Source organism: Oncorhynchus nerka, linkage group LG14 (genome assembly GCF_034236695.1).
Source record: "Oncorhynchus nerka isolate Pitt River linkage group LG14, Oner_Uvic_2.0, whole genome shotgun sequence".
In the NCBI taxonomy this organism is placed as follows: domain Eukaryota; kingdom Metazoa; phylum Chordata; class Actinopteri; order Salmoniformes; family Salmonidae; genus Oncorhynchus; species Oncorhynchus nerka.
The window spans coordinates 20,073,255-20,091,808 of record NC_088409.1 but is presented as its reverse complement, the minus strand read 5'-3'; the positions used below and the strand labels follow the sequence as shown (position 1 = coordinate 20,091,808).

The window sequence follows — 18,554 nt, the reverse complement described above, 5'->3', positions numbered from 1 at the left end:
TTCAGTTCTACAGAGAAGACGCTTGACACACACACACAATTCCTTCATCAGAAGCAGATTTTATTGGTTTTCTTTGGCAATATAAAACCCCAGTAAATCATCACATAGACTAAGAGCATCCATATTTAGTTGGTCACTGTTGTAGTAGATGACATCAGGCGTGACCCGTTTCTCTCGTGGCACTTTTAAGAGGGGAAACTTTGGCCTCACTCATCACAACTTTCTACCTGGTACACCCAGGACAGCTGTGTTTATCCTCCTAAACTTTCTCAATCACTCACTCTTATTCTCTGCTCCCCAGTCTTTCAAATTGACACATTCCAGTCTGTCATAGGGAGCAGACCTCCTCTCCAGCAGGGTTCAGACCAGGACACAGTCTTGACATTTACTGCTGTTTATACCTCCCTCTCCCTCCTCCCTCTGTTAATGAGCTGTATACTCTAAGCAGAGCAGCACACTCAGATAAACATCAATAAGTTCATAAACTAGAGAGATGGGTGACTGCTCGACCCAGGCAGTGTCTGGCTTTGGCACAGTGTGTATTTGATAAAGACTGAGGTTAGTTAAGTCGGTCTGTCCAAGAAACACAGTATAATAACATGACTTTAATAAAACAACCATCTCTCTGTCTGTACTAAAAGGCACCAAACAGCAGGACTTATGTTACAAAACTAGGCTGTAGTGTTTTCTACTAATAATGCACATCTTTTCATAATGTATAATCATATACTTAAAGTAACTGTGCAGTGAACGTTCTGTAATCTCATACCCAAATAATGTTGACTCGTCCTATACTTGTATTTGTGGGCAAAATATTAATTGTAGAACAAAAAAAAAAAACTTGTATCTCAACTTGCTGTCATCCTAAGGAGGATGAGCTGGCCAATCAGCGATCCACTCACATGAATATTTTTAAGATCAGTATACGCCCATTCCATTCCAACACAGAAAAGCTGCTTTTTAACATATTTAAAAGATTTTGGAAGGAAAACTATTTCATTTATATTGTAAAAATATGTAGGTCATATTTAATAGAAATCTGGAAACACTGGACAGTTACTTTAAAGTTTTAAATACAAAGCCAACAGACCCAGCATATATACATACATCACACTGAACTAACACAGCATTCACACACACACACCTCCCTTTCACACTCAGGTCCTCAAAGCTCTCCTACGATGTTTAAGTCTTATTGATTGGGAAGTGGTAGATCCCAGTGGCAGGCTTCTCTTCACAGTAGGCCTCTCTTGACATACCTCTCTCTGTCTATTGGCAGCGAGAAGGAGGAGGAGTTCCTTATTACCACAGTAAAGAGAGCAAATCTATTGGTCAAACAACTGATTGTTAGAGCGGACAGCCAGTTAGTCTGAGGGATATCTAGGTTGAGTTCCTACCCGACTAGATGCACAGGCGTTGCATTGCATCAACCAATGGTTGTGCGCCACTTCAACTGTGCAGTCGGGCATCAGATTTCTATATCATATGATGTGGTTAGCTGATATGTAAGGTCTAGCATGCGTCTGCAATGTAGTCGGGCAGTACCTGGACCAGTGTAAGCTTCTGGAGGTCAGAGGTCCCTTCACGACCAATCAGAGGTCACTTGTCCTTGTCCAGCGGTGGTTCTGGTTCCGTAGGGGGTGCAGTGAGCTGGTTCATCTGGGACTCTACTCTAGCTCTGCGTTTCTTCTGGACCAGGTTCCCCCCTGCAAACCCCAGAGCCCCCCCTCCAAGCGCTGCTGCCACCCCCGCTGCCTTGAACCCCACCAGTAGGCCCAGCGGCCCACCCAGCACCCCACCTAACACTGCCCCCGCCACGGGTAACACTGCCAGCCTGTAGCCCACCGCCTGCGGAGAGGACAGAGGGATAGACGAGTCACTACATGCATTGACAGTCTAGGTTTCTTCACTTTTTATGCCAATAAAGATTCTTAAATTCAATTAAAAAGACAAGGAAATAAGAAGAAACTTTGCTTGGGACAAATCAACGCACATATAACACACACACACACTCAGGGGGTTATTCCTTTGATGTTCTAAGACACACAGTCAGCGAGAAGTCTTCAGATCTACCTGGCCTTTCATGATCACACACACACAAATGTACACACACAAACAGCAACACATGCGCACACACCATCATCATCATCAAAGCTGTACACTTTAATTACCCACATTTATTCAAATTGGTGAAATGAGGTGTGTGTTTATTAATACTGTTATCTTCAGAGAGGAAGACGCTCCTTTAGACTGATTGCTGTAAATGAGTGACTCCTCTGAACATTCCGCCACACACACACTACCCCCTCCCACGGTTGATTAACAGATGAACAGTTAAATGGCTCCAGTTCAAACGCCCTCCCACCCCCTCACCTCATGGCAGCGAAGGTCATTTGAATTAACCAGAGGTAAGTTGAAAGTTCAGAGTACAGGGTGTTGGTAAAGCAGGGGTGTGTGTAATGGCACCTGGCCTGATGACAGATGACACACACTGCTGTGTCTGACACCTCTTCTATGTACACACACTGCTTCTAAAGGCCTCAGCATGCTTCAGTTGGGCTGACGCCTAGCCCATCGAGTGTGCACACATACTCCCTTAAAAGACCTGAAAAAAAAAAAAAAAAAGCAGCAATAGTACTATTTGTCCATTTAGAGATGCCGTAGCCAGAATACACTTCCTCAAAATAGTACGAATTAATCTAAGATAAATCTGTCACTAATTTTGACATGGAGATCTTAGTTGTGCAATTTTACATCTAACTAAGATGTTTTGTGAGGTATTTCTTAATGAAAAAATGTGCATGGAAACTAGTCATTTCTCATTGAATGACAACAAAGACTTTATTGAAGAATCCCTACTGTTGACCAATTACCGACGAAGGACCGTAGACTTCGGCTTTGATCTTCGGGTTGCCTAGCAGAAAAAGAAGTCCAAAACGTCTAACCCAGACAAAGCTGGGCCAATTGGGGCGGCAGGGTAGCCTAGTGGTTAGAGCGTTGGACTAGTAACCGGAAGGTTGCAAGTTCAAACACCCGAGCTGACAAGGTACAAATCTGTGGTTCTGCCCCTGAACAGGCAGTTAACCCACTGTTCCTAGGCTGTCATTGAAAATAAGAATTTGTTCTTAACTGACTTGCCTAGTAAAATAAAAAAATAAAATAAAAATTGTGTGCTGCCCTATGGGACTCCCGATCACAGCCGGTTGTGATACAGTCCAGGATCGAACCCGGGTCTGTAGAGATGCCTTCAGCACTGCGACGCTGTGCCACTCAGGATCCCTTAACAGCACACCCATACCCTAGAATATTCTGGACCTCAATGTGGGCTCAGTCCCATTTCAACTTCATCAATTAAGGAAGTTGAACTGAGTTGAAGTTCCATTTATCAATCAAAACATGGGGTGAGAGATGGTACATTTACGCTTAAATAAACCACATTTTTAAATATTGTGATATTTTGTCTGCAACTAGACTCAAACGGGTGTGTACGCGGAGCATCTGTTCAGCCATATAGAACTCACACAACGTACCAGACTGAGCTTGTAATATGTCTGTGGGTATTGAGCTGTCAGTCTGACTTTATTCTGAGGGTGTGTGTGTGTGTGTGTATTGAGCCAACAGTGGGAGGCCAAACGCTGCTCCTGAAGAGCTATTAAATAGCCCTTCATACCTCTCCTCGCCTCCTGCACCCACACACACACACACACCTTGCACTCTCCATTGACAACACCCCCTACTCAACCCCTCCCTCCATCACTGTACAACTTAACCCCTCTCTCCATATATTCTCTCTATTTCTTTAATTGCAGCTTTCCTCCGTATTCTGCTGGATCAATAGGGACAAACGTTGTAGAATGGCTGGGAGGCAAAGTGCCATCGATCTCCCAAACACCACACACACACACACACACACACACACACACACACACACACACACACACACACACACACACACACACGCGCACCTTCCCGAGGCTCCTGGTCCCCTCCTCCACGTTGGCTGCTGCTGTGTTGACGTTCTCCTCTATGCTGTCAATCTTCTCCTGCTGGGACTGACACACACACAGGGTTTATACACTGGAGACACACACCGCTGACTTGGTCCCTCTCGACACAGCAACACAGATGTGTGTGTCTGTCTGTCTGTGGGGGGTGATGCGGGTGTAAAGTAGAAAAGGTAGGGTCTGGGGGAGATTATATTGGGGCAGGGGGGTCTGGGGAGATTATATTGGGGTAGGAAGGGGTCTTGGGGGGTTATATTGGGGCAGGAGGGGGTCTGGGGGGTTATTGTGAGGAGCTCATGAAATATTCAGAGTGGCAGCTGTCCCTCTCCCTGTGTGCTGGACACCATCCATCCTCCTCTCCTTCCTTATTGTAGTTGTTGTTGTTATATGTACATACTATATGCATTTTATGGACATGGTACCTTTTTACATTAGCTACTTATTACATATGGATAGACAATATTCAGACAACAGGTATACATTTTCTGTAGTGGTTTCAGTCATAACTATGATCAATCGTGAGCTTTTTTAAGTCTCTCGTCTCCCTTACTGCCCCCTAACTCCCTCCCTCTCCGTCACTGCCCCCTAACTCCCTCCCTCTCCGTCACTGCCCCCTAACTCCCTCCCTCTCCGTCACTGCCCCCTAACTCCCTCCCTCTCAGTCACTGCCCCCTCCCTCCCTCTCCGTCACTACCCCCTAACTCCCTCCCTCTCAGTCACTGCCCCCTAACTCCCTCCCTCTCCATCACTGCCCCCTAACTCCCTCCCTCTCAGTCACTGCCCCCTAACTCCCTCCCTCTCCGTCACTGCCCCCTAACAACTCCCTCCCTCTCCGTCACTGCCCCCTAACTCCCTCCCTCTCCGTCACTGCCCCCTAACTCCCTCGCTCTCCGTCACTGCCCCCTAACTCCCTCCCTCACAACTCCCTCCCTCTCCGTCACTGCCCCTAACTCCCTCCCTCACAATCCCTCCCTCTCCGTCACTGCTCCCTAACTCCCTCCCTCTCCGTCACTGCCCCCTAAACTCCCTCCCTCACAACTCCCTCCCTCTCAGTCACTGCCCCCTAACTCCCTCCCTCTCCGTCACTGCCCCCTAACTCCCTCCTCTCCCTTACTGCCTCCTAACTCCCTCCTCTCCCTTACTGCCTCCTACCTCCTTCCTCTCCCTTACTGCCTCCTAACTCCTTCCTCTCCCTAACCTCCTCCTCTCCCTTACTGCCTCCTAACTCCTTCCTCTCCCTAACTCCCTCCTCTCCCTTACTGCCTCCTAACTCCTTCCTCTCCCTAACCCCCTCCTCCTCCTTACTGCCTCCTAACTCCTTCCTCTCCCTAACTCCCTCCTCTCCCTTACTGCCTCCTAACTCCTTCCTCTCCCTAACTCCCTCCTCTCCCTTACTGCCTCCTAACTCCCTCCTCTCCCTTACTGCCTCCTAACTCCTTCCTCTCCCTAACTCCCTCCTCTCCCTTACTGCCTCCTAACTCCCTCCTCTCCCTTACTGCCTCCTAACTCCTTCCTCTCCCTAACTCCCTCCTCTCCCTTACTGCCTCCTAACTCCCTCCTCTCCCTAACTCCCTCCTCTCCCTTACTGCCTCCTAACTCCTTCCTCTCCCTAACTCCCTCCTCTCCCTTACTGCCTCCTAACTCCCTCCTCTCCCTTACTGCCTCCTAACTCCCTCCTCTCCCTTACTGCCCCCCCTCACTCCCTCCTCTCCCTTACTGCCCCCTAACTCCCTCCCTCACTGCCCCCTAACTCCCTCCTCTCCCTTACTGCCCCTAACTCCCTCCTCTCCGTTACAGTCTTTTCCGTCCCTCTCCGTTACAGTCCCCTCCCTCCTCTCCGTTACAGTCCCCTCCCTCCCTCCTCTCCATTACAGTCCCCTCTCTTCTCTCCATTACAGTCCCCTCCCTCCTCTCAGTTACAGTCCCCTCCCTCCTCTCCGTTACAGCCCCCTCCCTCCTCTCCGTTACAGCCCCCTACCTCCTCTCCATTACAGCCCCCTACCTCCTCTCCGTTACAGCCCCCTCCCTCCTCTCCGTTACAGCCCCCTCCCTCCTCTCCGTTACAGCCCCCTCCCTCCTCTCCGTTACAGTCCCCTCCCTCCTCTCCGTTAGTCTCCTCCCTCCTCTCCGTTACAGTCCCCTCCCTCCTCTCCGTTACAGTCCCCTCCCTCCCCTCCGTTACAGTCCCCTCCCTCCTCTCCGTTACAGTCCCCTCCCTCCTCTCCGTTACAGTCCCCTCCCTCCCCTCCGTTACAGTCCCCTCCCTCCCCTCCGTTACAGTCCCCTCCCTCCCCTCATCATTCTCCTCTCCCTTAAGGTGTCTGCATGCTTCCCAGCCGTGCATATATTATGACGGCATATTGTAACGCTTTTGTTTTGGTCTTCGGTGAGTGCTTTTTCCGGCCGTGCTAACAAAACATTTTCTCCAGGCATGCCGGAGTCGGTAGCTGAAGTCTACGCCCCTTCACCTGTGATTGGTCAACAGTAGGGATTCTTCAATTAAATGTTTGATGTCATTCAGGAAGACCGCACCAAACATCTTGGATGTAAAATTGTGCAACTAAGATCTGCTTGGTATTTCAAACAAAGGTATTTTAAGGGATTATGCGAGCACACTCATTCTGAACCGAAGCATGCCTCATATTCACTTCGGTTCCCATTTCTTCACCCTCCCTCCCTTTAAATCCCAGATGTATGTATGGTTGTTGGTGGATGTGAAGCTTCTAGGCTCCAGCCAGTGTAACAGGGGGAGATGAGTGCTTCAGTCAGACACTAGCAGGCTGCGTCTGAACATCTCAACTTGCCTGTCTCTTTCCCCCTCCCTCCCTCTCTCTCTCTCTCTCTCAAATCCCCAGGCAGGTACAAACACCGACACACAGCAGTGTTTACCCTGTGGTTGAGAGGCTGAGTATTGGTCCCTGAACGACACCAGTCACCCCAGAGAGACCACAGCACTAAAACATCTTTATGCTCTCTCCTTCAAAACAATCTCCTCTCGGGCTCGTCTCTCGCCCTCCCTCCCTAAATCTCTCTCTCTACACCTCTTTCTGCCCTCCTCTCTCACCATGTTTAAGCCCTCCCTCCCTTCCTCCCACTCACCCTCCTATTGCTCTTTCGTTCCCAGGGGATAGAGTGATAATCAGAGTCGTCTGTTTTCCTCCTGGCCTACCATACGCCCTGTTGCCTGTGTTCTCTCCCACGGCACTCTCCTCTCTACTCCCCATGGACACACAGCCCCCTTCTCTCCTATCCTCTCTCGTCTCCCACCTCTCCCCTATGGCCCATTTTCTACCATCCCACCTCCCCCAGCAGTACACCTGCCTGCAGCCCCACTCCAGTAACCTGTGGTGTGCTATGACCTGCTCTCTAAGGAGCCCCAGCATGAATCCAACCAGACAGACGCTAGGCTAGCTGTCGCTCACTACACTGTCTGTCAGTGCCCTCACTGCCCTGTGTGCTAACAGCATGGTTAGTGTAGCCGCAGCAGGCTATCTGTGTTACGTAGCCCTGTCCCTGTCATATTAGACACCAGAAAGGCATTGTCTGCTGACCTTGTCAGCTCTCAATCACACACACAGAACATACAGTGCATTCGGTAAGTATTCAGACCCCTTCTCTTTTTCAACATTTTGTTATGTTACAACCTTATTCTTAAATGGATTAACTTTTAAAAATTGTCCTCATCTATCTAATAATAATAATAATAATACAATAACCCATAATGACTAAATGAAAAACGTTTTTTATGTTGTGTTTTTTTTTGCTAATTTCAGAAGTATTCAGAACCTTTGCTATGAGCCTCGAAATGGAGCTCAGGTATATCCTGTTTCCATTGATCATCCTTGAGATGTTTCGACAACTTGATTGGAGTCCATCTGTGGCAAATTCAATTGATTGGACATGATTTGAAAAGGCACAAACCTGTCTATTTAAGGTCCCAGAGTTGACAGTGCATGTCAGATCAAAAACAAAGCCATGAGGTTGAAGAAATTGTCCGTACAGCCCCGAGACAGGATTGTGTCGAGGCACAGATCTGGGGATGGGTACTGAAACATGTCTGCGGCATTAAAGATCCCAGTGGCCTCCATCATTTTTTAATTTTTTATTTCATTTTTTATTTCACCTTTATTTAACCAGGTAGGCTAGTTGAGAACAAGTTCTCATTTGCAACTGCGACCTGGCCAAGATAAAGCATAGCAGTGTGAACAGACAACACAGAGTTACACATGGAGTAAACAATTAACAAGTCAATAACACAGTAGAAAAAAAGGGGAGTCTATATACATTGTGTGCAAAAGGCATGAGGAGGTAGGCGAATAATTACAATTTTGCAGATTAACACTGGAGTGATAAATTATCAGATAGTCATGTACAGGTAGAGATATTGGTGTGCAAAAGAGCAGAAAAGTAAATAAATAAAAACAGTATGGGGATGAGGTAGGTAAAAATGGGTTGGCTATATACCGATAGACTATGTACAGCTGCAGCGATCGGTTAACTGCTCAGATAGCAGATGTTTGAAGTTGGTGAGGGAGATAAAAGTCTCCAACTTCAGCGATTTTTGCAATTCGTTCCAGTCACAGGCAGCAGAGAACTGGAATGAAAGGCGGCCAAATGAGGTGTTGGCTTTAGGGATGATCAGTGAGATACACCTGCTGGAGCACGTGCTACGGATGGGTGTTGCCATCGTGACCAGTGAACTGAGATAAGGCGGAGCTTTACCTAGCATGGACTTCTAGATGACCTGAAGCCAGTGGGTCTGGCGACGAATATGTAGCGAGGGCCAGCCGACTAGAGCATACAGGTCGCAGTGGTGGGTGGTATAAGGTGCTTTAGTGACAAAACGGATGGCACTGTGATAAACTGCATCCAGTTTGCTGAGTAGAGTGTTGGAAGCAATTTTGTAGATGACATCGCCGAAGTCGAGGATCGGTAGGATAGTCAGTTTTACTAGGGTAAGTTTGGCGGCGTGAGTGAAAGAGGCTTTGTTGCGGAATAGAAAGCCGACTCTAGATTTGATTTTGGATTGGAGATGTTTGATATGAGTCTGGAAGGAGAGTTTACAGTCTAGCCAGACACCTAGGTACTTATAGATGTCCACATATTCAAGGTCGGAACCATCCAGGGTGGTGATGCTGGTCAGGCGTGCGGGTGCAGGCAGCGAACGGTTGAAAAGCATGCATTTGGTTTTACTAGCGTTTAAGAGCAGTTGGAGGCCACGGAAGGAGTGTTGTATGGCATTGAAGCTCGTTTGGAGGTTAGATAGCACAGTGTCCAAGGACGGGCCGGAAGTATATAGAATGGTGTCGTCTGCGTAGAGGTGGATCAGGGAATCGCCCGCAGCAAGAGCAACATCATTGATATATACAGAGAAAAGAGTCGGCCCGAGGATTGAACCCTGTGGCACCCCCATAGAGACTGCCAGAGGACCGGACAGCATGCCTTCCGATTTGACACACTGAACTCTGTCTGCAAAGTAGTTGGTGAACCAGGCAAGGCAGTCATCCAAAAAACCGAGGCTACTGAGTCTGCCGATAAGAATATGGTGATTGACAGAGTCGAAAGCCTTGGCAAGGTCGATGAAGACGGCTGCACAGTACTGTCTTTTATCGATGGCGGTTATGATATCGTTTAGTACCTTGAGCGTGGCTGAGGTGCACCCGTGACCGGCTCGGAAACCAGATTGCACAGCAGAGAAGGTACGGTGGGATTCGAGATGGTCAGTGACCTGTTTGTTGACTTGGCTTTCGAAGACCTTAGATAGGCAGGGCAGGATGGATATAGGTCTGTAACAGTTTGGGTCCAGGGTGTCTCCCCCTTTGAAGAGGGGGATGACTGCGGCAGCTTTCCAATCCTTGGGGATCTCAGACGATATGAAAGAGAGGTTGAACAGGCTGGTAATAGGGGTTGCGACAATGGCGTTTCAGAAATAGAGGGTCCAGATTGTCAAGCCCAGCTGATTTGTACGGGTCCAGGTTTTGCAGCTCTTTCAGAACATCTGCTATCTGGATTTGGGTAAAGGAGAACCTGGAGAGGCTTGGGCGAGTAGCTGCGGTGGGGGGGGGGGGGGCTTTCCCTGACTGACTGCGTGTATTGGTTCCTGACTTCCGTGAACAGTTGCATATCGCGGGGACTATTCGATGCTATTGCAGTCCGCCACAGGATGTTTTTGTGCTGGTCGAGGGCAGTCAGGTCTGGAGTGAACCAAGGGCTATATCTGTTCTTAGTTCTGCATTTTTTTAACGGAGCATGCTTATCTAAAATGGTGAGGAAGTTACTTTTAAATAATGACCAGGCATCCTTAACTGACGGGATGAGGTCAATGTCCTTCCAGGATACCCGGGCCAGGTCGATAGAAAGGCCTGCTCACAGAAGTGTTTTAGGGAGCGTTTGACAGTGATGAGGGGTGGTCGTTTGACTGCGGCTCCGTAGCAGATACAGGCAATGAGGCAGTGATCGCTGAGATCCTGGTTGAAGACAGCGGAGGTGTATTTGGAGGGCCAGTTGGTCAGGATGACGTCTATGAAGGTGCCCTTGTTTACAGATTTAGGGTTGTACCTGGTGGGTTCCTTGATGATTTGTGTGAGATTGAGGGCATCTAGCTTAGATTGTAGGACTGCCGGGGTGTTAAGCATATCCCAGTTTAGGTCACCTAACAGAACAAACTCTGAAGCTAGATGGGGGGCGATCAATTCACAAATGGTGTCCAGGGCACAGCTGGGAGCTGAGGGGGGTCGGTAGCAGGCGGCAACAGTGAGAGACATATTTCTGGAGAGGGTAATTTTCAAAATTAGTAGTTCGAACTGTTTGGGTATGGACCTGGAAAGTATGACATTACTTTGCAGGCTATCTCTGCAGTAGACTGCAACTCCCCCCCCTTTGGCAGTTCTATCTTGACGGAAAATGTTATAGTTGGGTATGGAAATCTCAGAATGTTTGGTGGCCTTCCTGAGCCAGGATTCAGACACATTTAGGACATCTCCTCTGTGGAGATGGGAGAACCTTCCAGAAGGATAACCATCTCTGCAGCACTCCACACGGCAAGGACATCAGGGTTAGCAGAGTGTGCTAAAGCAGTGAGTAAAACAAACTTAGGGAGGAGGCTTCTGATGTTGACATGCATGAAACCAAGGCTTTTTCGATCACAGAAGTCAACAAATGAGGGTGCCTGGGGACATGCAGGGCCTGGGTTTACCTCCACATCACCCGCGGAACAGAGAGGAGTAGAATGAGGGTGCGGCTAAAGGCTATCGAAACTGGTCGCCTAGAGCGTTGGGGACAGAGAATAAAAGGAGCAGATTTCTGGGCATGGTAGAATATATTCAGGGCATAATGCGCAGACAGGGGTATGGTGGGGTGCGGGTACAGCGGAGGTAAGCCCAGGCACTGGGTGATGATGAGAGATGTTGTATCACTGGACATGCTGGTTGTAATGGGTGAGGTCACCGCATGTGTGGGAGGTGGGACAAAGGAGGTATCAGGGGTATGAAGAGTGGAACTAGGGGCTCCATTGTAAACTAAAACAATGATAACTAACCTGAACAACAGTATACAAGGCATATTGACATTTGAGAGAGACATACAGCGAGGCATACAGTAATCACAGGTGTTGAATTGGGAGAGCTAGCTAAAACAGTAGCTAAAACAGTAGGTGAGACAACAGCTAATCAGCTAGCACAACAACAGCAGGTAAAATGGCGTTGACTAGGCAGGGAGGGTCGGATTAACTCCACACAGAGCCTGAGTGCGGCTGGGGCCGACAGATAAAACATAAACAAGCAGAATGGAGTACCGTGATTAATGGACAGTCCAGCATGCATCAGCTATGTAGCCAAGTGATCAGTGTCCAGGGGGCAGCGGTGGATGGGGCAGGGAAGCTAGACTGGCGAGTATTATCCAGGTTAAAAAAACTGGCTGGCTGTGCAGAAGGTAAAAGGTAAAAGCCGCTAGCAGTGGCTAACAATGACTAAATAGCTTGTAGCTAGTTAGCTGGTTAGCTTCTGGAGGTTCTTGAGTGTGTTCTAAAAATTAAAAATAATAGCAATTCCGTATCACATTGGGTGAGGCAGGTTACCGGAAGGTATAAACTAATTAGAAATCGAAAAGAGATTGAAAGTTAATATGGGTCCAGTGAGTGGTTGGGACGCTGCGATTCAGACGGTTAGCAGGCCTGTGCTAACAAGCTAACAGTTAGTAGGCCGGGGCTAAACAAGGTAGCAGTTAGCGGACCGGGGCTAAACAAGCTAGCAGTTAGCAGGCGGAATTAGTAAGCAAGGAGATAGCAAGGGCTAGAAAGTTAGCCTTTGGGGGACGTCGCGATGGGGTGAGTCTGTTTATGCCTCTTCATGCGGTGACATCGATAGACCGGTCGTGGGTCCGGATATTGTAGCCCAGGAGTATGCTTCGGTGGTAGCACAGGAGCTCTGGCCAGGCTAGCTTCAAGCTAAGTGGATGGAAACGCTAGCCAGGAGTAATCATCCGGGGTTGCGGTTAGCTAGTTGGCTAGTTGTGAAGATCCAGCTGAAAATGTTCCGTTTGCTGTGGGAATCCGGTGGGAATCCGGGGATAAAAAAATAATAGGTCCGTTATGCTCTGGTTAGAGTCGCGTTGTTCGAACTGGCGAGAGCTTTCCGAGCTAGGTTAGCTGATGACCAGTTAGCTGAAGACCGCTAGCAATGGTTTGCTGACTGATAGCTGGTAGTTAGCTGGCTAGCTTCAGTTGAGGGGTTCCGGATCCGAAGTAAATATAAATACATTAGAAAAAAAAGCAGATCCGCGCTACATTGGGTGAGGCGGGTTGCAGGAGAGTATTTAGAAGTTGAGGTTTAGCAAAATGTTTTAAAAGATATGCGAAGAAAAATATGTAAAAAAACGATATATACAAGGGACACGACGCAACAAGATGTCTGACTGCTACGCCATCTTGGATTCAGCACAGCACATTCTTAAATGGAAGAAGTTTGGCACCACCAAGACTCTTCCTAGAGCTGGCCGATCGGCCAGCCAGCCAAACTGAGCAACCAGGGGAGAAGGGCCTTGGTCAGGAAGGTGACCAAGAACCTGATGGTCACTCTGACAGAGCTCTAGAGTTCCTCTGTGGAGATGGGAGAACCTTCCAGAAGGATAACCATCTCTGCAGCACTCCACCAATCAGGCCTTTATGGTAGAGTGGCCAAACGGAAGCCAATCCGCAGGAAAAGGCACATGACAGCCCACCTGGAGTTTGCCACAAGCATTTCGCTACACTCGCAATAACATCTGCTAACCATGTGTATGTGACCAATAAAATTGGATTTGATTTGAAAAGGCACCTAAAGGACTCTCAGACCATGAGAAACAAGATTATCTGGTCTGCTGAACCAAGATTGAACTCCTTGGCCTAAATGCAAAGCATCACACCTGGAGGAAACCTGGCACCATCACTATGGTGAAGCATGGTGGCGACAGCATCATGCTGTGGGGATGTTTTTCAGTTGCAGGGACTGGGAGACTAGTCAGGATTGAGGGAACGATAAACAGAGCAAAGTACAGAGAGATCCTTGATGAAAACCACACAGCCAAGACAACACAGAAGTGGCTTCGGGACAAGTCTCTGAATGTCCTTGAGTGGCCCAGCCAGAGCCTGGACTTGTACCCGATCGAACATCTCTGGAGAGACCTGAAAATAGCTGTGCAGCAACGCTCCCCATCTAACCTGACAGAGCTTGAGAGGATCTTTAGAGAAGAATGGAAGAAACTCCCCAAATAAAGGTGTGTCAAGCTTGAAGCATCATACCCAAGAAGACTTGAGGTTGTAATCGCTGCCAAAGGTGCTTCAACAAAGTACTGAGTAAAAGGTCTGAATACTTAAGGAAATGTGATATTTCAGTTTTTATTTGCAAAAATGTCTACAAAACAGTTTTTGCTTTGTCATTATGGGGTATTGTGTGTAGATTGATGAGGAAAACAATTTAATCCATTTTAGAATTAGGCTCTAACGTAACAAAATGTGGAAACAGTCAAGGGGAATACTTTCCGAATGCACTGTACATAGAATACTCACATGGACCAGCAGAGAGAACTCTGTCACCAAACCGCTAAGCTCCTTCAGGTCCTGACAAAACAAACTCATATTAACACAACAACAATAATACAAACAAAAACATGACATATTAAAGACATGAATAAATATTATAATATCTTAATCTATTATTAAGACAATTTGTGAATACAGTACAAGGGGCCCAAATATTCCCACCTCCTCCAGGGTGTCCCAGGACTCAGCAGCACTCTCGTTGAGGGGGATCAATGGGAGGAGGAGCTGCGTTTGATTGACAGGAGGGGGCTCCCTGCCCACATCATCACCATGGGAACCACCTAATGGACAAGGTCAGTGAGAACCAGAGTGACCAACTTTAGATCTGGACATGTTACTGCTTCTGAAATTCTCAAATTCATAATGAGCATTTAGATGATGTATTAGTTGATTTATTGGTCAATAAAGGAAGAGTGAACATGGCTGACATAGAATGGAATAAACTGATGTATTGAATAGAGGGGAAGGGGGCGGTGCTACCTGAGGATGAGTGGTCTGGGAGGCGTGGTGCCTGTGGCAGAGGGGCGGGGTTAGAATGCAGAGGTAGGAAGTCTTGCACGGCAGCAGATGCTCGGTCTCTGATTGGCTGAACCAGCCTCTCCAGGGCGGGGCCGTCCTCCGGGCAGATACGTCCACACAGCTTCTCCATCTCTCTAACATTAGCCCTCAACTGCTACAGAGAGGGAGAGAGAGTGAGAGAGAGGTTCAACTTCCCAACAGATAGATTTAAAAAAGAGGCACGAGAGAGAGTACACCCTCATACAGACAGACAGGTTTCAGTGTCTCTGCTGGGAGGAGGAGTGAGAAGGGGGAAGTAGGAGGGTGTCAGATCGCCTCCCCTGGTTGTACCCATCAGCCCCAGGGCAGACCAGGGCAGGGGTCAGGAGGTCATGACCAATAGATGCTCCCACGCTAATTAGACATGATGAATAAACATACACACACAGCTGCAGACTGAATTAGCATTGAGCTTCTATGGCCACGGGGAGACACAACTGTCAGAACGCTAAAGACCTGTTAGCATATGCTTCACAGACAACACACACACAAAGAACACAACACAAAGATCAACAATAAGAACATTAACAGGTGAATGAACTCTCTGCGCTGCTGGAGAAGGTTGGTTAAAACCTCTTAAATGTAATCTATGTAATCCCCTAAAGTAATTATTTACCATGAGAGGGCCATAAACAATAACTAGTAATGCTGCAATCTCTACGGTTCAAATTTCCCCTTTCTGGAAAAACAGTTAGACTGGTGAGGTGTAGTCACTTTTCAAGACACAAGATCAAGTACAAAAGCACAAACATGATACAATGTTACAGTGGGGCAAAAAAAGTATTTAGTCAGCCACCAATTGTGTAAGTTCTCCCACTTAAAAAGATGAGAGAGGCCTGTAATTTTCATCATAGGTACACTTCAACTATGACAGATAAAAGGAGAAAAAAAATCCAGAAAATCACATTGTAGGATTTTGAATGAATTTATTTGCAAATTATGGTGGAAAATAAGTATTCGTCTTGGTCGGCCGGTCCAAGTAGATTATTATTTGTTCAGATGGTGACTAAACATAAATATGTTCAAGAAGGAAAAATAGCAAAGGCCCAAACTAAAAGACCCCAAATCAAACCAGTAGGCTCTCCGAGCTGGTACTCTGACTGACGATCACCCTAATTGACAACACCCTGGGGGAATGGAGTGTGGAAGTGATCTGTAGTGTGCTGTCTAAACTACCTAACCTATACCCTCAAAGGGATGAGCAGCAGAGAGGGGGTCTATAATAATATTCACAGTTAGGAGAAAGGGATGAATAGATGAGTGATGGATGAAAATAGAGGCATGCAGACAGAAATACAGAAAGCAGAGGAGCCCACTTCCTGCTAGAGACTTCACTTCCTGCCTAGAGAGTGAGGGGTGACTCAGTCTTTCTCTGCTTCCCTCTGCCTTTCTTGCTCTCTCTCTCTACTTCTCTTAGGCTCTATCTGTGCTGCATGTCCTTGTGTATCATCACCCATCTTCAACTTCCTTACACACACCCAGCTCAGCGGACAGAAACACACACACGCCACACAGGAAAGCACTCTGCCCCTCCCAAGGGGTTTGAGGGGAATGGTGTGTTTTGATTGTGTGTTTGTTTGTGTGTGTGTGTGTGTGTGTGTGTGTGTGTGTGTGTGTGTGTGTGGTTGAGGGAAGGAGGTGGGGGTGAATCCTTCAGTTCCAGAGACATGGTGGTGTCATTGTGAAAACACACTGTGCAGCACTTTACACACACACACACACACACACACACACACACACACAGTCAGGCACACAGCACACAGTCACAACATAATGTATATACTCAGCATAAGGCCAGTGTGTGTGTGTCTATGTTTTACCTGCACAGTGCGGCTGGCATTGATGTGCTCCTGATGAAGGCGATCCCATTGTCCACTATGCTGGAACTGTAAGACAATAACAAGCTCAGTTGCTGCTTCTCTGTGTGTGGTTATTCTGTAACTTCCAATGGTCGGTGATGTGAGTTTGCGTGTGTATATATGTGTGTGAGTATATGTGTGTGTTACCTTCAGTATATTGCTGTGGTGTCTCTGTAGTCTTTCTAGGTCTGTCGGCAGGGCTACTTTAGTGAACTTGTTGATTGGCCCTTCAAGACGCCTCAGCGTCAGCTTGCCCCCTTCCTCTGACATCCTCCCTGACATCTGACCCCGGGTGTGTTCTCACACCTGCAACCATACACACGTGCTCCTCTTACTCAGCTACCTGGAAGACAGGAGGGAGGAGGTATACATCAAACATCAGTGTGCCACACACAACCACGTGGCCTCTTTTTCTTACACACACACACACACACACACACACACACACACACACACACACACACACACACACACACACACACACACACACACACACATCCTTGTAACCCAATGCCAAACATATCACAACATACCATTGCTGGCTAATAGGGAGCTTTGCTGACCCCCTCGTGCCCAAGGTTTGAATAACAGGGTCTCAGTCTGTCTCGAGCTGTTTGCTAACTAACGACGTTAAACGACAACATCCGGGAACAAATGACAACAGAAAAGTTTGCTTGATCCAGAGAGAAGAAATGTCTGTAATTATGACACATTAAAACACATTTTGACCGAGGTAAGGCATCATCCTCTAGCTAGCTGGCAGGTATAACGTTATATTGTGTCTGTCAGGTGAGTTAACGTTAACAATATGTTATCAAGCTAGCCAGCACAGCTGACCATTCAAACTTTAAATCTATCACATTTAATTTTCAAACCGTGAACATATGACTTACTTAAAGTAAAAACCCATGAGTGTAAAACTTGAGAGATGCATTCTTCTGGGCTATTTCGTAACTGTTTGTCTCGAGTTAGCTACATGTCCAACTTTCTCTTCTGTTTGTAAACAACTTTCTTCCTTGCGCGCAGACGAATTACTTCCGATCTAAAACCTTAGCCCACAGAGAGAACGGTCCGCCCCTTGAGGTTGAATCTACAGCAGTCACATACAGTAACCTTTCTGAGTTCAATAGTGAATATTATAGCAAGAGATGAGTGACTGATTTCATATACATTTTTGTAAAAGCGGGAATTGAACTTCTGCCAAGTTGTACATCTATATTGATTGGGTAGACAATATTGATCATGTCAGGCAAATAACATCCACCAATGTGTGACGTGCCAGAACAACTAGAATTTCCGCTCAGTCGGACTATCACCACATGCACGCACGCACGCACGTACATGTACACACACACACACACACACACACACACAAAAAACTATGATGTGGAGCAGCTAGGAGGGTGGAGTGGTGCCAGGTGCATGGTCACAGCACTAGGCTTAGAGTGGATTATTATGGACATGCCATCTCCTGTGGCTCTCTATTGTCTGTGTGTGGGGGGGTTGTGTGAGAGAGAGAGAGTGTGTGTGTGTGTGACTGTGACTGCCTGTTTGTATATGTGTGTGTGTGTGTGTGTGTGAGTGCGTGTGTGTGTGAGTGAGTGTGTGACTGTGACTGCGTGTTTGTATATGTGTGTGTGTGAGTGTGTGTGTGTGTGTGTGTGTGTGTGTGTGTGTGTGTGTGTGTGTGTGTGCGTGCGTGCGTGCGTGCGTGCGTGCGTGCGTGCGTGCGTGCGTGCGTGCGTGCGTGCGTGCGTGCGTGCGTGTGAGTGTGTGCGTGCGTGATATTGGGGATAGAGCAGCATGCGCTCCTGGTCCTGCTGGGAGATAAGCAGATCTATAGCAAGCCTCTGTACCTCTGTCATCACCTTTAACATTTAACACATACACGCACATACACACATACACGCACTTCCTGTGCTGGTTGGAAAGCGTTTGAGGAGGCCTCTCTATTTATGTAATTGGGCCTTAAACACCAAGCCTGCAGGGGGGCTCCCCTGGTGTGTGTCTAGTCCCACAGGGAGACTCCCGCAGCAGAAAGGTAAAGCCACAGCAGAC

The 18,554-nt window shown here is 47.6% G+C and overlaps 1 protein-coding gene across 5 annotated transcripts; it reads right to left on the bottom strand.

Moving 5' to 3' along the window:
* Positions 1-34: 34 nt before the first annotated feature.
* On the bottom strand, positions 35-17,538 carry LOC115115120 (syntaxin-17-like). 5 transcript variants are annotated; one of them, XR_010465735.1, is made up of 9 exons: positions 17,390-17,538; positions 16,644-16,839; positions 16,458-16,523; positions 14,560-14,752; positions 14,242-14,360; positions 14,047-14,097; positions 3,966-4,052; positions 1,546-1,848; positions 35-1,298 (listed from the first exon to the last, which is right to left on the bottom strand). XR_010465735.1 is itself a non-coding variant. In XM_065027716.1 (8 exons), the coding sequence occupies exons 2-8, from the start codon at positions 16,776-16,778 to the stop codon at positions 1,600-1,602; spliced, it is 900 nt and encodes a 299-aa protein (XP_064883788.1). In that variant the 5' UTR covers positions 16,779-16,839; positions 17,390-17,537; the 3' UTR covers positions 35-1,599. The 5 variants fall into 5 exon arrangements, 3 of the variants coding, with proteins under 3 accessions (XP_064883788.1, XP_064883789.1, XP_064883790.1); XR_010465736.1 differs by having other exon boundaries at positions 35-1,269; XM_065027716.1 differs by having other exon boundaries at positions 35-1,848; positions 17,390-17,537.
* Between the last annotated feature and the right edge of the window lie 1,016 nt (positions 17,539-18,554).